Raw genomic sequence first — 19077 nt, 5'->3', positions numbered from 1 at the left:
AGATTTGACAGAGAAACACTCATTTTTAACACTCGATTTTAACTACTATCATTTTACACCTCAGAGTTACATTAAAAGAATGTGACTCTACTTAGAGTATTATTAGAGTACTATTAACACCAAAACATTTAACACTTTTGAATTTGCTGTGTAGTTTCTAGAAAATGACAATGAGTTCACTGTCTCCACAGTCACCAGATCTCTTTTGGATTACAACAGACATTTTTAAAACTGATGATAATCACAGCTGTAAGCACAAGTGCTGGTAAAGATGTTCTGCTATTGCACAAGATAGTAATACCACAGTGCCACAAACTGCAACACCAATTTAAAAAAATGCACCTACAATCTCAAAAGAAGCTTTGAAGCTTTGATATAATTAGACATTTTATCAGGACTGTCTGGGTTCGTACAAATTGCTAAGTTAGCCTTGTGGTCCCGAGCAATGTTCCCTCTAAGCTGCGCACGTGCACAATTGCGCACTGCTGGCACGGTCTCTGCGCACAAAAAATCTGCGTTGCGCACAAAAAAAAAAAATCTAACCTGAATTGAAATTAAAATGAATACTTTAACAATTCTGTTTTGCAGTGTTAGTCAGTAAGTGACTGGCTGCTCCCGTATGGGATTAGAACGATGCCACTTTATCCCATAGTCCAGCCAATAATGCGATTCACATTCGTATATGCAGCCAATCAACGTCGTTGACAGGCTATGACAGCGCCCTTATGTGCCGACACCGGTGTTTTAGCTAGCAAAGTGGCGTGGCTGAGGTGGAGTGAAGCCACGTTAATGACAATGTGTACAACCATTGGAGATGTGAGCAGGACAGACGGAACAATACCAGTTTTTAAATTGTGTTGATAGGCCACGTGAAACCAGAGTTGTGATTTTAAAAAAATGCAATGTTTGGTTTCCTTCCTGAATACTATGTTGTTTATATTTACTGCGGGAAGAAACAGTAAAAACGGCGTTTTATAAGAAAAAAGGCTCGAAAGTGCTCTCCGCCTGTGAGCAAAAACAAGCCCCCACCCCCCTCTCTCTTTCCTATTCGTCCAAAAAAGTACCATGTCAACCAATCAAAAAATGATATGACAACATGGCATCTAGTTGTTAAGTAACGGGGGGAAATTTTAGGAGTGACGGCGGTGTTTTGAGATGTGAGAGATTTGAGACGTTTAGCGCAAATCTTGTGTAGTTAGTGTGTAGTGTAGTCAATAGTTTTGTTGTGTGTGTCAGAACAGTGAGGCGACTGCTGAATGTTACAGGTGTTACAGGAGTGATACATCTCCTGTTGTCAGGCCTGCAGGTATCAGGCTGTTGTTCTCCTTTATCTCATAGTGGACAGAAATTATTTTTTGGAGTGGCACAAATAATCTGTGTGGCATCAAATTTGATGCAGAACAGCTGATTGTTCTGTAAATAGTTTGAAATGTTTATTTAAAAATGCCTTGGCTGCATTTAAAAAAAATAGCTGCAAAAAACTTTGTTGTTTGCCAAACTGAGCTACTTTTTTGAGGAGTAACTATATAATTATTTGCCCAACATTGGTCATTATATACTATATTTTGCAGAGCTTTATATATATAAAAAAAGAAAAGAAAAAGAAAGTTGTGTTTTCGAAATCGGAGTTCAAGTCATTTTTACTTCCAATAGTGTTAACATACTACACAGGCCAATGGCTAGATTTTTTTTTTACATTTTCATTGTAAGTGGGCTAAAACAGTTTAAAAGTAGTCTAACATAAATGTAAATGCCGTAATTTGATTATTTTAATAAACCATGTAACTTGGATGGATGCTGGCGTGACCACAGTGCACACGTCTGATGTCGCTCACAGTTGTCCACGGGATCGCTCAGGGAGGGAACATTGGTCCCGAGTGATAAGATTTAAATAAATATGGGATTGAAACTTGGGGGGGAAAAACATATTCATTTGCCTTGAGTTTTGCATTGATTTTCCTTTACTGGTGCTACCTTATCCATCCTTATTTATTGATAAGGTGTTTTTCAATTCTCAGCTGGTCAATATGCTGATGTGATGTGTTTGGACATTTCCAAGGCATTAAATTCTAGTGGTTCAGACGTCGCACTCTTTTTCTAATATGCTCACAAGCTGGCACACATGCACAATGTGACACATTCTGGAGCATTAAAACCACAAATACAAGCACCACAAGAGCCTACAACTGTGTTTCACTTGGTTTTGCTTTGACATGTTTCTTTATGATTAGAAAAGAAAAACTCCAAAGGAACCTCCGTATGAGGCTGTGAGTTTTGCCATGTGGTGCTGTGCCTAACTTCTGCTGCATGAGTAAAAGTGTCAGAAGTCTGCCTTTGGTTCAGCCAGGAAAATCCTGCTGGGCTCCAACCAGGGTGAAAAAAAGAAACACCAGTATCGAAGACGCGCAGTACACACACAGACGAGTTTGTATTGATGACACAGGGGTTTTCTTTATGTTTTTGTAATTGTGAAAAGAAGAAGGCAGACACACAGAGTGTTCCGGCGTAAAAATAGAAGCAGGGGAGTGTCCATCCATCACTGTGACTGTCTGAAGGGCCAGATCGATTGCGCGTGTGTGTCTGCATGTTATTTGATGCACTCCACTACCTCAGACAGAAGAGCCAGAATGTGAGTGGGCAAACTGTGATGTGACTTTTGAAACACAGGCACACATCTTGCCTGGCCTCTCTCTCTCTCTCTCTCTCTCACACACACACACACACACACACACAAAGTTAGATGACTTGCTTTTACCCAATTGCAAAGTGTGTCTGTATATGTGTGTTTATGTGTGCACAAGAGTTCCTGTCCCTGTGATAATCAGCAGAAAGCGCATAATTCATTGTTTTCCTGTATTTCCATGAGAGGCTTTTTCTCTCCTCATATCAGTCCAACTACTGCTCTGATCTGTTTAATAGCTTTTTTCACATCCTATTTTGTCTCTTCCTATTTGTAAGTGTGATGAATTACCTGCTGGTTACCTTGGAATGTGTTACCCTAGCAGAATACCAAAGAGCCATTAGAGATGAATTGGTTCAAGGCTGACACTGACCTTAAGGTTGGCGTATCCTACAGGCGGAAATGTGGTTTTAACTAACACTGAGAGCAACATGCATGTTCTTTTTTCCTTCCTTTTTTTTTGCACATGCACAAGCACACTCAGCTACACACACGCATTAGGTTTCACCATTTACAGTGAGAGTGGGAATAATTTAGGAGTACAAATAGTTCGGCTTAAATAACACAACGGCAAATGCACTTTTTTGTGTGTTTTTGTGTGCTTCTGTGAATGTTAGTGCATGCGTGCAGATAACACCTTGGTGTGTATGTGTGCGAGTGTGCGTCTGTGCACGCGTGTGTAAAGGTCATGTCTCTCATCTCTAAGTGAGCTTCAGTGAGAAGAGCTGAGTGGCAGCACTCATCAATATTAACTAATGCCCTTCCTTTCATCCACAACATAAATCCATGGAAACAAACTCACACACGTGGGCCTCAGGAAGGTCTTGCTGTTTGTATGTGCGTGTGTGTGATATATAAAATAAATACTTTACATATCACTGTATTTACAGTAAAACAGTGCTATACGAAATAAACCGTTTGACGAGCTATTGCAGGTTTTACTGAGTTTCCAGGTTCCACTTTGTGGCAGGTGACAGATGATGTGAAAACGTAGGTGTAGGTTCAGTGTGGGCTTTAGCAGCGAAGGTGTCAGCTTGAGTTTAGATAAACACACTACAGACACATCACAGGTTTTGTCCGACACCAAAAGCCTTTTAACAGCTAATGAGTAATGAGGGAGAGTAATGACAGACAGAGGATGGCGCGAGAGAGAAATAGAAAGTGAGAGAGGAAAAAAATAGCAAGTGTAAATGCGAGGTGAAACCATGTCTTACTGAAAATGGGAAAAAGGGAAAAGGAAAGATGAGGAAAAACATTAAAAAGGCAACAGACACGCACTGTGTTTATGTTTGTAATTACGTCCGAGTATGTAAACGGACTCTCGTGATGGAGGAAAAGCAAAGCGAGGCGAATTTAAGGAAGAGCACAAAGTCGACAAATGGAAATCCTTTGATCAGAACACGAAAACAACAGCAGTAAAGTCGAGAAAGTGAAGAACAACAGAAAGACGTCACAGACAATTACTGTGAACACGTCTCCATTCAGTATAAACACCCCTGTGTTTTGCTAAGGCGACGCGTAACACTTAAAATCCTCTGTCATCTCTTCTCCAGCTTTTCATCTTCCAAACGCCAGAGCGTGAAAAACAAACAGAGAGGAAACAGACTTTTTTTTTCTGTTTACAGCACAGCTATCATGCCTACTGGGAAAATAGAGATCTTAATGAAACACATTAGACAGATAGAGGCAGTTGAGGCACTGTGTGAGTGCATACGAGTGTGTAGGTGTGGGTCAGCGTGTGTGTTTAAGAGACAGAGTCGGCCTTTCATCCAGGAGAAGTCAGATTACCTGGAGGGAACATTGCTATTCACTGAGACATACTGCATGGTCTAATAATATTATTCACTCTTCATTACTACCGGGGCTTGAACAAAACGGCAAGAGAATACAGTGCTGACCCGCAAATCACATCCACCAAAAAAACCAGAAAAAAAAAGAAAAAACCTCCATCCACCCGATTGATGTTCTCTGCCTAACCACAGTTAATTGAAATATTTTTTCTCATTGTTGCTTTCACATCACTTGTCTGAACAAGACAAGAACAAAAAAAAACAACAACACTGCAGTATGTTGTGGGAGGATTTAACTTAACGGTTCAGTGTTGGTAGTCTGCAAAACCTGCAACACGAATGTGGCACAGTGTCTCATCTCGCCTCAAGGTACAGCAGACCCACAAAAAAGAATTTCATTAATATGGGTTCCAGTGCAGCTTTAGCATCAGTCTGACTCCTTAAAAGTGGATACATTGTCCCTTTTTCACTTTTATACCAAAATGTTTTTATATGTCAGACTGGGAATATATTGTTTCTATCTATTATCCAAACCACCTCTTTCTTTCTTACACAGATACACAAGCGTTATCACCATTTTGGAATTTCCTGAGAGGCATTTTTTAGACAACAGTGATATGTACAAATATTAAGATCCATCCATCCATCCATCCATCCATCCATCCATCATCAATTAACAGAACAGTGGTGGGACACCTGGCACCCCTGTTGTTGATGCATACACTGGTGTATGAGTGTGTGAACGTTAGCTTAAAAGAGGCGGGGTACACAATCTATCACAGGGCTAACAGAAAGAGACTGACAACCATTTATACCCACACCTGAAGCTAGCTTAGGATAATCAATTTAGCCTAATGCACGCATGCCGCTAACCACCACACGACTATGCCACTCCCGATTCTTTTTTGAAACATTTTAAATGAAAAAAATACTCCAAACATCCCGTCCATCACAGCCTTAACTATCTGTGAAGGAGACAGAATCTACTGCCATTAGAAATCCTCTCACTGGGAAGATGCCAGGTCTTCCTAACAGTGGACTTTTTAATGAAAGAATTGAAATACACTGAGAGTGCATGTTTTATTGTACCACAAAATAAAATCAGATCATCTGAGGCAGTGCGCTGAATCATTGCAACATACTGCGTGATTTAATAATATTGCTTACATTTTGGTAATCACTGAAGAGGCTGTAGTAAAACAAAGCAACCGAGCAATTCTTCAGGGAGCACTTACAGTGATCCACAGGAGCCCCGCACCCTACACATAGGCGGCTGTTCAGCAGTTGACCATCAGTGGTTATTTTACAAAAAAGAAATGGGGGGAAAATATGAAAGTCAATACTGTGGTAAGATAGCCAACCACAGATGGTCATGTGCATGTGAACCTAGCGGTCAAGAGAAGTCAAAATGAAATAAATGAGATTTATATCCACACTGTACGTGAGCGCATTTTCAATGACTGAAAACACTGAATCACAAATGTTAACATGGGCAGTAACTTTTATTTTTTACATTTTTCAATTGTTTGTTGCTCATGTGAAGCCTAAATGCACTAAAATACATCAATGAATAGCTTTAAAGTAAGTGCGATTCACTAATACACAGTTATGACATGCAGTCTCCACGCTACAAAACTGTTTTTAATGCACTGTGAGGGAGAGCTGACTCTCATGTTCATGTTCAGTTTGGATTCCCTGTAGTTTTATTCATTACTTACATTTTCCCAAACCATCAATTTTATCACATTCAACCTTTCAGCGTCACCACTCTTGTCCAGTGATCTATGTATCCACATTCTCCAAGCCCTTAGCCGTTGTTCTTTAAAATCGTTCTGACCTGTCACTCTTCCTATTAAAGCTGTCTATCGTGCCTCCCACCACCTCATCTCGGTTTTCCAGGGTGTTGCACTCAAAGTTTCCCTCAGCCTCCCACTTATGTCTAGTCTCTAGGCACCCTGGGGCGCAGTCAAACTATCTTCATCTGGGATTTACCTTAATGATTCATTGGAGTCTATCCGCCAAAAATGCTTTTTTACTTTCACTTTTTTCTCTTTTGCAAACAATCTCTTCTTACTGAAATTCATTTATAATTTGACTTAAAACACACTGAATGCTCACTGAACTCCTCCTGTTTTATGTCAGTGTATCGGGCACATCAACTTGCAACAGTGAACACCACAGCTGCTCACACTAGTGAGCGCCAAAATTTTTTGACCTCGCTGTGCTCCGTGCACAGCTGACTGCTCAAAGGTCAACTGAGTGAAACGTAGTCTGTTTAGATCGCATCATCACTGATACACATAGTGATTATAACACACTGTGTTACAGCCGTGATTTATATCAAATATCCGTTCATTTCATTTTTTTTCTTTTTGAGTCACAGCAGCTTTTAGTAAACTCATCGATACTGATGTTGAGCAAAATTTAAGAGGATTTGTGTAAACATGATAATTGAAAACCAGTGTTTTCAATCAGCAATTACATTCAATATGTAATTACATTGGTTGGTCCAAGTCAGGTGCACTCAGAGAAGTTTGTACTTTGCACTCTACAATTTCACCTCAGCATCAAACTTGTGTGCAAACACTAGTATCTCTTTCAAATGGACTCAAACTGTTTGTGAAGGATTAGGATCTTCAGCTAAAGCTCAACCTTCTGGAAGCAGAAGACTTCATTTCAAAGTCAAAAGGCACTGTGTTAGATTTGGAACAACACCAGGCTATGCATTCCTCCTCCAGGGTTGAGACAGCCAATGCTGATTCTAATGTTAAGGTCTTGTAGTGTCTCAGAGAGAACATTCAAAGGAAACACCCTGAACTGTGTGGTATGTGAAACTGGTCCAGCAGTTCATAAGAACATGATCTTGAAAGCTTCATCACAATTCTAGGAACAAAAACGAATATTAACGCAGGACAAAATAGGAACACATAAAACATTTCAAATGTACATGGCTCACCAACTTAAAGGGACGCTTTTTAAACAGAGAGTAGTATCAAGCCAATTAAATGTGTGGGATATTGATCTGGTTTGTTAAATGACAGAGAGGGTTGTTAACCCTAACTAACCCTAACCCAACTCCTCCAGGATGGACACACAGACCTCTACAGGCTAGGCAATGTCATCCTGACTGCCATTACTGTAGGTGTCATCTGATACTACCAGGTTTCACCTCAGACTATCCAGAAGCGCAGGGCTTCCCTGGTCCAGATTTGGGAGATCACCATTTGTCGTCTCATTAGGAGTATGTCCTTAAATTGCCAGGCATACATACAAGCACGTGGTGGCCGTATTGTACAATTTTGTATGATTAAAATGAATCGCTGCAATGAAATTTGAGCGAAATGGACAAACTTCCTGCATAATATTTTCACTTTGATTTTTGTATTTGAATTGAGCCCCATGTAGGTTAATAATTTTCATTTCATATCAATAATGTGGCATCCTTTTTTTCCAAATACAATACCCAGTCTATATCACTAAAGACATCCAGGATGACTCCTGGCATTTTGGGGATGTGGAATGTCAGCACAATTAGAATAATTCATGACAAGTAACATGAATAAATGTAGGTTTGTTGCAAATTCAATCTCCTTGCTTTTCCAGGGCGTTTTAGATATAATTTCAGTGTACTTCCTCCAGTGTGGTCATTATGAAGACATATAACCATGCAAAACATCACAAATAAAAAAGATCGTACAGTGCCATTACTGAGCCACTCAAATCATCTACAAGATGACAGAGCCTTTTAATGAAGGAATTGAGTGAGGTAAAGGCACAGAGTAATGCTGTATACGAGTGGAAAGGTTGGCAAAATCAATGTGTGTCAAGAAGACTGTGTAAAAATTTGTATTTATGTGTGTGTGAGAGTGGGTGGTGTTGAGTTGTAGCCATCTGTTCCAGGAATCTATTTAATCAAAGCTCCAAGCCTGGATATGCAGAGAAAATTTAAACACTGATGAACTCTTTTGAAGTGTGTGGCTACATGTGTGCACACACAGAGCTCATTGTCGTCCGTGCATCAACACCATTTCAATCACTACCTAAATTGGTGCAGCGTATCAGTCATTTTCTTGTCAATAAGAAAGGATCGGGCGTGTTTCCAGAAACACGTTGGAAACAAGCCCCTTAAAAACAGCAGCGCTAAGAGCTGTTGACAGAAATGATATCAGCCAACCTGAGCTAACTGGAACCCTGGCACACTCGCAATCATTTTAAAGCTACCCGTCACTTGCTGTTGACAGTTCACCTGTACATTTCTATGACAGATTTGCATTCATAGCATCCTATTCTTTCATTTACTTTGACATGAAATATTCCCCCTGCAAAAAAGTTACATGCAGGCAACATCGTGTTTTTTTAAGTGGAAGACTTCTGTAATCTACAACTGTGGTATTTCTGTTTATTTATTCATACAGAGCAGGAACTGTGCCGAGCAGAAGGTTTGCAACAGAGAAGGTTTTGCAAGAAATCTAGTACTGAAAAGGCGACAACTCTTTTTTCAACACTTTTTTTTTCAGGGAAAATCTTTGACAATCAGAAAATAACATCTTGTACCAAACAAGCAGTAAAAATCCAGACCATACTGCCCACACCAGCCAAATCTAGATCCACTCATACCCCTGGGGTATGAGTGGAGGGTCACATTCGACGCATTCGATGGGAATTGTCTGTTCTAGAGCAGGAGTGCCCAAGCTGATAAGGTACAAAGGGTCACTGAACAGTTTGATGAGTATAAAGATGATGTAAATCATGTGCTACAGCTTTCAAAGTCACCCAATGTCGAACCAGCTGAAAAGCTGAGAGTTTTCTATTGACTTATTAGACAGCCCACTCCACCAGGTCAACAAAATTCAAAATAAGACAACATACTTTGGAAGATTGGTGTTTTATCACTCCATCAAAGGTCCAGAAGCTCAGTGAACCAATGTCACTGCACTTTGAAGCTTCCATCTGACTGAGGCCCTTCATGTTGGGTTTTTATTGTAATTTGTTACCCATCTGTAGGTCTACTGTTTTGCTTGTCACTGCACACTGCTGGTTATCCATATCCACGGTGATGCAAACACCCAATGAGTTCAGTGTATCAGTAATGTTTTGTTACACTGTGTCATTTATTCTAAAAGTGGGAAGCACAACTAGCAACAGACCTAAGATTGAACAAATGTGAAGTGTAAGCAGTTTATGATATTTTATCATTATCTATATACGAGTCTGTGTCCATATACTTATTAGATGTGTGAAGGCTGGTTTTTTTGTGTGATGCATAGGTGGAAAACTCTTAATTGAGAAGACTAATTGTCACCACATCTCTGAGCTGATTAATTTAGGAACAAAGCAAGACGGACACATCAAGGAGAGTCTGACTCCAACAGTTTGACTCAGGCAGGCTGCAGAGATAATCATGTGCAGCCAGCATGTAAACGCAATCTGTGGCAGTCAGTTATTGATTTGTGAATAACTGACTATAGGGACAATCTATATTAACTTAAGGTGGCAAATGAGGTCATGCATCGTAGCGATAATCAACCAACCACACCACACAGAACTGCACATCCTGCCTAATCATCTTTACAGCTGTGCAGTAATGAATAGAATAGAAAGCAATAGAATAGAATAGAATCTCACTTACACCCAAACACTCATCATTATGTTTTTAAGCTTTGACGCCACAAACAAAGCATAACCACCTATTGTTACAAATCGTTTCCTCTCAATTTCTTCCGTCTCTGCCTCTAATGCACCTTATCACTTTCTGACTATCTTCATCGCACTCTGTCTCAGTGGATTGTTTTGGTTTTCACAGCACACACACTATCACGCACCTTAGTGGTGCAAAGGTTTGTAGACGCACACGTACACAAATCAAGCACATGGATTAGCATGATCAAACCCTTGAAAAGAGATGGAGCTCTTCACCCAGTGGAGTAGTGTGGTTCTCTAGTGGGACACATTAATACAAACATCAATACACACAGCTTTAACAAAGTAAGACACAGAGTCACATCCTACTCAGATATATGTGCTGATATAGACAGAAATACAAAGATTGATGGCAGATGAGGATATACGGATGTGTGACACTGCTATGAGAAAATGGTTTGTACTCCTGGGTGACCAGGAGAAGCGATGGGGACCGAGGATTTTCATGATCCATTCACACTTTCTGAATGCTAGAATAGAGAGGAACTAGCCAAGGTCAGAGGCAGTATTCGCTATTCAAATTCGGAGTGTTGCTCACCACCCGGAGCAAGAGTCAAGGATTAATTTAGAGATCCATTCGCCACGCCTGTGCAGAGGATAGGCGCAGTAAAACGCAATGAAGAGGAAGAGTCTGAGGAGATGGAAAGACAAGGAGGGAAAAGAGGGAGAAGTGGAAACCAGCGAAGGTGAGAGGGAGAGATGGAACAAAAGTGAAAAGAGTGGGCAAGAAAGTGAGAGAGAGAAAAAAGATGCAGAGAGAAAGAAGTGGCTCTGCTTGTTACGAGTAGCCTGTGGAGAGAGCGAGAGAGAGAAGGGAAGAGCCCATGGTTTGCATAGAAGAGCCTCCTCTTGCCAACACCTGTGCGTGTATGTGTGTGTTTGTTTGCACACTTGTAAGAGAACGGTACACATATGATTCACTGAAAATAAACTTGAGCGGTTGTGTTAAGAGCAAGGAAGAAACGGGTCAGTCAGCACAAAAGTGTGGCTTCTTGATGATGGTTCATGAATGTGAATTCCTGAACTGCATCAACAGAATCCAAAGACTGAAACCGAATGATTTTGGAGATTTCCTGAATTTTCAGTTATCACAAGGAATTTGATATTTTCGATTGAGAGTGAATGCTTCTTTAGCCTTTGGATAGCAGAGGTGTGACAAGTACTCAGAGAGAACAAACTCTGTGAGATATCTGAGAAAAAAATTATCCACCCTCTCTGAGAATATCATTTAACATACATTAACTATCTATATCTATATCTCTATATCTCTTCATTGGGAAAAAATGAATATATATTGAAATATTTAGTCCCAAATCTCCACTTTTTTATGGCACAACAGGATTTCTGATGGTCACATTTCTAAGTCAGTCAGGCTGATTGATTGCACCTTCATACTCCTCCCCTTACTTTATAAGAAAGCAACCTGATGTTTATTCATTGTGCACCATCCCACTCACTCGCTCGGCTTAACAATGGACTGGAACAGATGCAGTGTGTGAAGGAATCTAAGGGTGGGAGGTTGTAGACTATCAATTTTCCAGTGACTGTAGGTGTATTAACTAATCTATTCATTTATGTGGCTCTGTGGTGCAGTGTGTAGAAACAAACTTGGAAATTACATTGTACACTTTTGATTTATGATTAAATATAACTAGAATTTGACTTCAGTTAAATTTTAGCAATTCCCTTTTGGGTGGAGGGTATGGCATCTCGAAATTCATTTTACTCGCGTAACAAACATAAAACTATTGTCAGGTGATGCTTTAAACATTTCAGATTCTGAACCATTTATTTGTTCCTGGAAAACAAATTGATATAATATTGTGAAGACAAGCGGTGCATTGTTGTAAAATACTGTATTGATTTCGTACACAGCACCTAGTTAATAACCCTGGTGGTCGATTTGTTAAAGCTTAATGAGATAAGGAGGTAAAACGGTGCAACACAGTCTCTTGAGAATTTCCCTAAAATAGGATGGATGGACTTTAGAACTGAGTTAACGAGGGAACGTGATATGATGATGCCCTTGAGTGGAAAAACACATATTTTGCGAACAGTTGGATAAATGATAAATAAATTATTTCTTCTTAAAGCTTTCACTTTTCTGCTTTATCAAACTCACCCAATGTCTAGATTCAGCTCACCGAGAGTATCAGTGAAGCTTTATCCCCTCTCAAACACTGGCATAAAAGACACTGCACTCAAACATGCAATCACAAAGACTTGTAAACAAGCGCAGGCACACAACTGACTTAAACTGGGGCTTCTAGAAAACAAATAACTAAATGACTATCATACAAAATACACAGGGACATCTCTCAGTCATATGAGTTGAAAACAAGAACAAGGATCACATTGATCTAACATTCCCTAAACTGTTGGTCAAACTGGCGATGTGACACAAATCAGACTAAAGAAGCAGTTATAACAAACAGTTCTGAACTTTGTGGGAAACAACATTAGTTGATTAGTATAAATTCAACCCAGTCTTGATTGCTGCTCAAACGTGTTAAGGGTTTTAAGCGGAAAAACCTAACACATTTGATAGCAATCAAGAATGGGTGAAAAAATGGGTTAAAAAACAGTCTAAGGTGGTAAATGGCCACTGAAATATCAGTTTACCATTCTTCTCTTGGCGATTTCAAAGATGACCATACTTTAATACTGACTTTTGACCTTTGCTGCTTCAGGAAGTGGACGACTTGTTGTAATTGATGGAACCATGAATGGAACCCCCTCAAGCAGACTTGGGTTACGCAGTACAACAATGATCTGAAAGGTAAGTCCTCCTCTGAGTGACTCACAAAGAAAATTAAGGTTTTGAAGTAGCCTAGTCAAAGTCCAGACTTAAATCCAGTTTCTTAAATCCAAACCTCATACAGAGGTTATCATCAGTGGCTGGATTTCTCTGTAAAGATTTCCTCCCCAGCAATGTGAAAGACTCATTACCATTTATCATAAACACTTGATTGCAGTCATTGTTGCCAAGGGTGGCGCAACCACTTATCATTTTATTTTGTTTAATTTTGTGTAATATTAAAATGTTTTTGATGATCTTACACATGTAGACGTGCAAATATGTAAAATAAATAAATAAATAAAAATAGCCAACAAAGAAAAATGTGTTAAAGCTAACGCTATCCAGAGCTTAGAGCCGCAAGCCAGCAGCCTCGGTATGAGCAAAGGATCAAAGCAGTTAAGAAAAAAATAATGGAGCTGAGTGAAAAAGAGAAAAGGGTGGATGTCCTGTAATCTAGTGAAGTTTTAAACATACTGTAAAATGATGTAAGTACCTGACATGTGATTTTTTTTAAATAAATCTGTTCCATCTTATTTTGTTTGGTAAGGTAAGATTGGTCAGGTAAACTCAAAAGCTCATTTTTGGTATCTCTTTCCAATGGCAGAGCACTTTATTTATACTGTCACTTAAATGCTTTCATTATGCAAATATTATATTGCATTGAGTGGAATTAAATTTTGTGTCCATATGTTGTCACTTACAATTCTTGGAAAGAAAATAGCTTCTGGCAAAAATCGGTATTCCACAGTTGGGGCTCCTCTATGAAAAACCCAGAGAAACCTGCAGCATGTGCAGCAGTTCTGACATATCGCCAACCAGCTGCCCATATAGCCTTGTTAACACTACCTTGCGAGCGCAAACATCGTAAAATCTCTCTCGTAGGCTTCCAGGTCGACAGGGAGTTTGAAGGATTAGATGTCATCCCCTCATGAACAGACAGGGATGGTGAAAGATTAGCTGTCATCTTTCAAAAGATCAGAGAGGACACAAGCACCAACTGTTCCCCTCTGTTCTGAACACAAAGGACCCATATTAAACACTGTCTGCAACAGTTCCCAGACTAATTTTATACTTGTAACAGCCTGCAATATTTTGTGATGGGTTATGTTATCCTTTTACAGATGGGAGTGATGATGTGAATAGAAGAGAATGAAATAAATCAGTCTGGGTAACAACTGCCAACAGAATTAACCACTTGACAGTGCTTCAAAATGCCACACAGCAACGACTTTAGCATTTATCACTGTTTCATTGTCTTGTACAGTGTCTAAAATCAGCACTTTAAAACATCAATTTGAAGAAAAAGACCGCTCGAAGCAAGATATGATACTGTGCGTTTAAAATACGGTTACAGTTTGATCCTTTGAACAACTTCAGGTAGAAAATAAAACAAATATTTATCTAAAATGGTAATGACAGATTAGCTAAAGGGAGCAAAAGGCATGGAGAGAGAGGCATACTGTATGCATTTGTTGTTTAACCAGCTACATAGTTAAGTACTTACATGCATTGGTGACTGCAAAGCTGTTGGCAGTCTCTATGTTGTCCACATGTGGAACCAGGTTAAAGGGAGCTTCCGTAGCATTAGGGCTGGTGTTGTGAAGGAAGATAGCTAGTCGAAAAGCTGTATACTCCTGATCAGTATTCCTAATGAACAATCCACCTAGAAAGAGGGACAAAGAGAGAAGAAGAGAGGCCAAGAAGGTAAGAAACATGATTCAAAAGAAAGGAAGTGAGTTATTGTGAGGCGGAGAGGGGTCGGGTGGGAAAAGTCGCGAAAGACGGAGAGTGACAGGTAGAAGAGTAATGAGGGGAACGAAAGATAAATGGGGAGGGCAGAGAAAAACAGAGGAGGGGAGAAGTGAGGAGATAGCCAAGATCTTCATTAGCTTTGTTATAAAAGGTAATTTGTCTTTTAGCACATTCTCGCTCTCTGTCTCACGCACAAACATGAATACCAACACATTTATGGAGGCTCACACTGCAGACTGCATTGATGAAATCTGAGAAAGACAGAGAGATGGAGAGGAAAGGAGAAGAAAAGAGAAACGACTAAGCTGTCGGGAAAGCCATCAAAGAGATAATGAGTCTGAGAGGACTTAAAAGAAAACAGATCAAAAAGGGTCAGCCAAATAAAGGAGGAGAATATGCCATGAAAAAACACAGCGTAACAGAGAGCAAGCGTTAAAAGTCATTGTTTTTTTTTTAAAAATGAGAGCTTCCCCTCATGCAGTTCAGTGAAAGAGAATGAGAAGAAGAGGTAGGAAGAAACAGAAAAGGTAGCTGTATTGCATAAAACAGGAAAAAAGGCCAAATTAACAAGAAGATAAAACTTATACAGATATGTAGGAAAAGAACTAGAGAGATAGATGGGACTGACAGGTTATTACCTGTACTAGAAAGGAAAGAAAAAAATGGGGGAAAAGCTGTTAAAGGTCATGTAATCTTTTCCATACATTCTCAATGGAAAAGATTCTGTTCTTTAACCTTGAAAAAATATGCTACCTGTAATATAACACCAGTAACTTCTAAAATCAACAGAAGAGATCAAAAATGTTATAGATATGCTAGGTATTTGCCTTCAGTGAGATATAAATGGAACAAAATATGAATTAAATAAGTGGGTGAGACAATGTTTGAAAAGCTCTGAGAGTGACCCACCCACTAAAAAGAGGAGCGTAGGGAGACATGAAGTTTTTCACTGCAGTCTAGTGAAAAACTAAGTACACCCCATGATTCAGCACCTTTAGAAGCAAAAACTTCACTTCAAAAATAACTTTATTATAACTTCATCAGTCTCTCACATCATGATAGAGATATTTTGGCCAACTCTTCTTTGCGTTACTAAAATTCATTGAGGTTTGTTCATGCACACTTCTGTTAATGTTCATCTCAGCATTTCAGTCAGTGTGAGCGCTGAAATTTGACTGTGTCATTCTAACAGCTTGAGTCTTTTCTTTTTCAGCCGTTCTGTTGTAGGTTATTGCTATGCTTGGGATAGTCATCGTCCTGCTGCGTGACTCAATATTAGCTAAGGTTTAGCTGTCGAACAGATGACCTCCCATTTGACTCTAGAACACTTTGGTGTACAGCAGAATTTAAGGACCACTGTGGCTGAAAAACAAGCTCATTGTTCAAAAAGTCTTGTCATTTGTTCAGGTTCAGCTTTGCAAACCTAAGCAATGCTGCCATGTTCTATTTTGAAGAGGCTTTCTCCAGAAAACCCATTCATGACATACTTATTCTATCTTTTCATGAACTTTTCCATTACGCAGTCTAACCATGGTGCAAATTCACTGGGAGGTCCAATCTTTGTGATATTTTGCCAATTAATACCCGAATGCTTCAAAATTGTAAACTGGCAAAAGGTCTCTTTTTCTAGAGGTGCTTAAACTTGCTCATGATGAGATGATCAAATATCTGGCAGCATCTGGCATCTACTTACCTTCCTAATTCCTGTGGAAACATTAAGGGTGTACTTAGTTTTTCACAGGACTGCAAAGAGTGATGTGAAAATGTTTAGGGTTTTTTTTCATATCACCTCATATGCAAAGAATAACCCCTTGTAAACTACACATCAGCAGCCTAAGCTGTGTTAAGATAACATAACATAGCAAAATTATATCAGCTAAAGCACTGAAAAAAATTGATTTTTCACCTGATTCACTCCAACAGATGGATGGCAGCAATGAACCTCCAACCACCAAAGAAGAGAGAAAACCCGTGAGCGAAATGGTCTGTTTGACTGAACCATCTGGAATGTTGTGTTGTAAACTGTTTTAAACGTCAATCACAAATGTACTCGGCAGTCAGAAGACAATAAAATTAAGCCACAACCTAAAGGAGCTTTTAGAGCTATCGAGCAGTCAGTGCTGTTAACAGTCATGGCTTGTGTTAGATACATATTAAAATTGTACTTATGAAAGCAACTCGCAGCCAGTCACTTTCTTGTATCTTTAAAATACTTAGCAAGTACTTGGATAAATCATTTATTTAGTGTCATAACTAAAAAACACACCTGTAGCGCTTACTGGCAAGTAGTCCCTTGTAGGGCATCTATAAGTCCAGGCGGTTTGTTGTTTAGCTATAAGTGCTCAGGATCAGGATCTTGCAATTTATCTTGCAAATATTGCAATTTAACAGGTATTATAAGGCATGAGCGCATCATTGGAGTTTTAACAGGTTTACACGCTGTCCGTTTACCTGTCCGTTTTTTGGATTGATTTGAACATTTTATTTAAATTTGCTCAAATTTTAAATGGTATAGCACACAGCTGTTTAACCAAGCTGCTCAACTTATATAACCCCAAAAAGAGCACGGAGATCATCTTTCCTGATGCTCTTAGTGCAGCCGAGGTCTTAATTTAAGCATAGAGGGGATCGGGCTTTTGCAGTTGCAGCCTCTAGTGGAAAAACCTGCCACTTGATATTTGTATTGCAGTCTATACAGTTTTTTAAATCCCATCTTAAAACTCCCTTTTTCTATTTTGCCGTTTAATTCCAGTTCAGTTGGACTTCCTGTTACTCTTGAGTCCCATTAATGTCTTTTTTATGTTGTGGTGTCGTTTTTGGTTTGTTTTTAGTCACATTTAATTGTATTTATTTGTTTTTATGTTTTGTTTTGTTGTGCTTATTTTACTGAGCTAAGATTTAATCTTGTTTGTTTTGTAAAGCACTAGGTCACCCTTGTTGCTTTGTTCTATTGAAATAAAGATTGACATTGACGTTAAGATAATCACATAAATTAATTCTGCCTAACATTACGACTTGAGGAAAACCAACGTGAATTAGTTTCAACCGAGTCAGGCTCAAGTCAACTGAATTGGATTACACGAGCAGACTGTGAAGCCTTGACATTGCTTTGCGAGAGAGAGAGGAGAAGAGGGGTTGAGAAAGGAATGACAGGGGAGGAGTTGGGAGGCAGAGCATATTGAACAAAGCAATTATCACTACATAACATGTCACTTATCCATGTGGCTGCATGTGTCCCTTTAATACATCAGCTTCACTCTGATTTCTAGTGTTTCTTCTACAAAGCCCAGAGAAATCATCTCCAAATATCAAGACACACGTCTGTACACATACACAGAGAAGACCTTACAGCTGGAGCATGTGTGGGAACTGCGCAAATTTCACAAGAAATAATTTTGTGCAAACATTACAATTTCGTCCAAAACTGAATTGTTGTATGGCTTATGATTAGAAATTCCAAGTGGCTTGTTCAAAAATGAAAATATATTTTAGTTTTAGGGTAAAATATCCTCTGAGAGAACACACACACACGCACACACATACAAACACACTTAACACGTACTGAAACTAGATGAGGACGTCATTGCAGTAGTTTGTCAAATAATTTTTTCTACATATTCACATCTTTATCCTTCTTTGTCTCACACTCTCTTTTTCAAACACACGTATGTGAAAAAAAATTGTCTGTGCATCCAATGGCATTACACTTGTGTGCAATGCAGAGATATGCAAATGACTTCTCAAGTCAGCCCGAGAGCCAAGTGGATGATCATGTATGTATATTGGAGTGTTTTAAGGAGGCTGGCCAGAAGGAGGGAAGAAAAGACTGCATGTGTGTGCTTTAGCATGATCGTGCATGCTTCATGCAGCATGTAGACATGTGCAAGCATGTTCACTGTGAGCATGTGTTGTTGAATGTTTAGATGCGTGCTTGACATTTGTAACTACTCAAATGCGCAGAATACACCAGGTGTGCATTACTCTAACTGTATGTGGACAGTGTATGTGTGCACATCCATGCTTGAATATCAGTGCAAATGTGTGTATGTGTGTATGCGTGTACCTGTGTGTATAAAATCAGGAAATATTTAGCGCATTAAGTTTATTGGCAGCTGTAGAGAGACAGAGTCAAGGAGGCGAATCTCATTATAGGACCTCCCAGCTGCCCCCCACAAGGAGTGATGCAGTGCATTCATTATCACACACATGCCTGGCTGGATGTGTGTATGTTTGTGCGTGAAGCAAAGAAGGGGAGGAAGAGATTCTGAGCATGTGTGGTGGTTCATATGAGTAAACCCATGATTCAGATGCAGTTAACTTCATCTCAGATCTATTAGATGGCTTGAAATACAGGC

General features: G+C 39.4%; 1 protein-coding gene across 3 annotated transcripts in view; it reads right to left on the bottom strand.

Annotated features, from left to right (window-relative positions):
- gria4a (glutamate receptor, ionotropic, AMPA 4a) overlaps positions 1–19077 on the bottom strand; it is a 128077-nt gene that overhangs the window by 108007 nt on the left and 993 nt on the right. For all 3 annotated transcript variants that reach the window (XM_005720719.1, XM_005720720.1, XM_005720721.1), the window contains exon 2: positions 14475–14633. In XM_005720719.1, the coding sequence (XP_005720776.1) occupies positions 14475–14633 (159 nt within the window). The remainder of the gene's footprint in view (positions 1–14474; positions 14634–19077) is intronic.

Source organism: Pundamilia nyererei, unplaced genomic scaffold, assembly GCF_000239375.1.
Source record: "Pundamilia nyererei isolate P.nyererei 1_Seehausen unplaced genomic scaffold, PunNye1.0 scaffold00003, whole genome shotgun sequence".
Taxonomy (NCBI): Eukaryota; Metazoa; Chordata; class Actinopteri; order Cichliformes; family Cichlidae; genus Pundamilia; species Pundamilia nyererei.
Note: the sequence above shows the minus strand (reverse complement) of the source record. Positions and strands in the feature narration are given on the sequence as shown.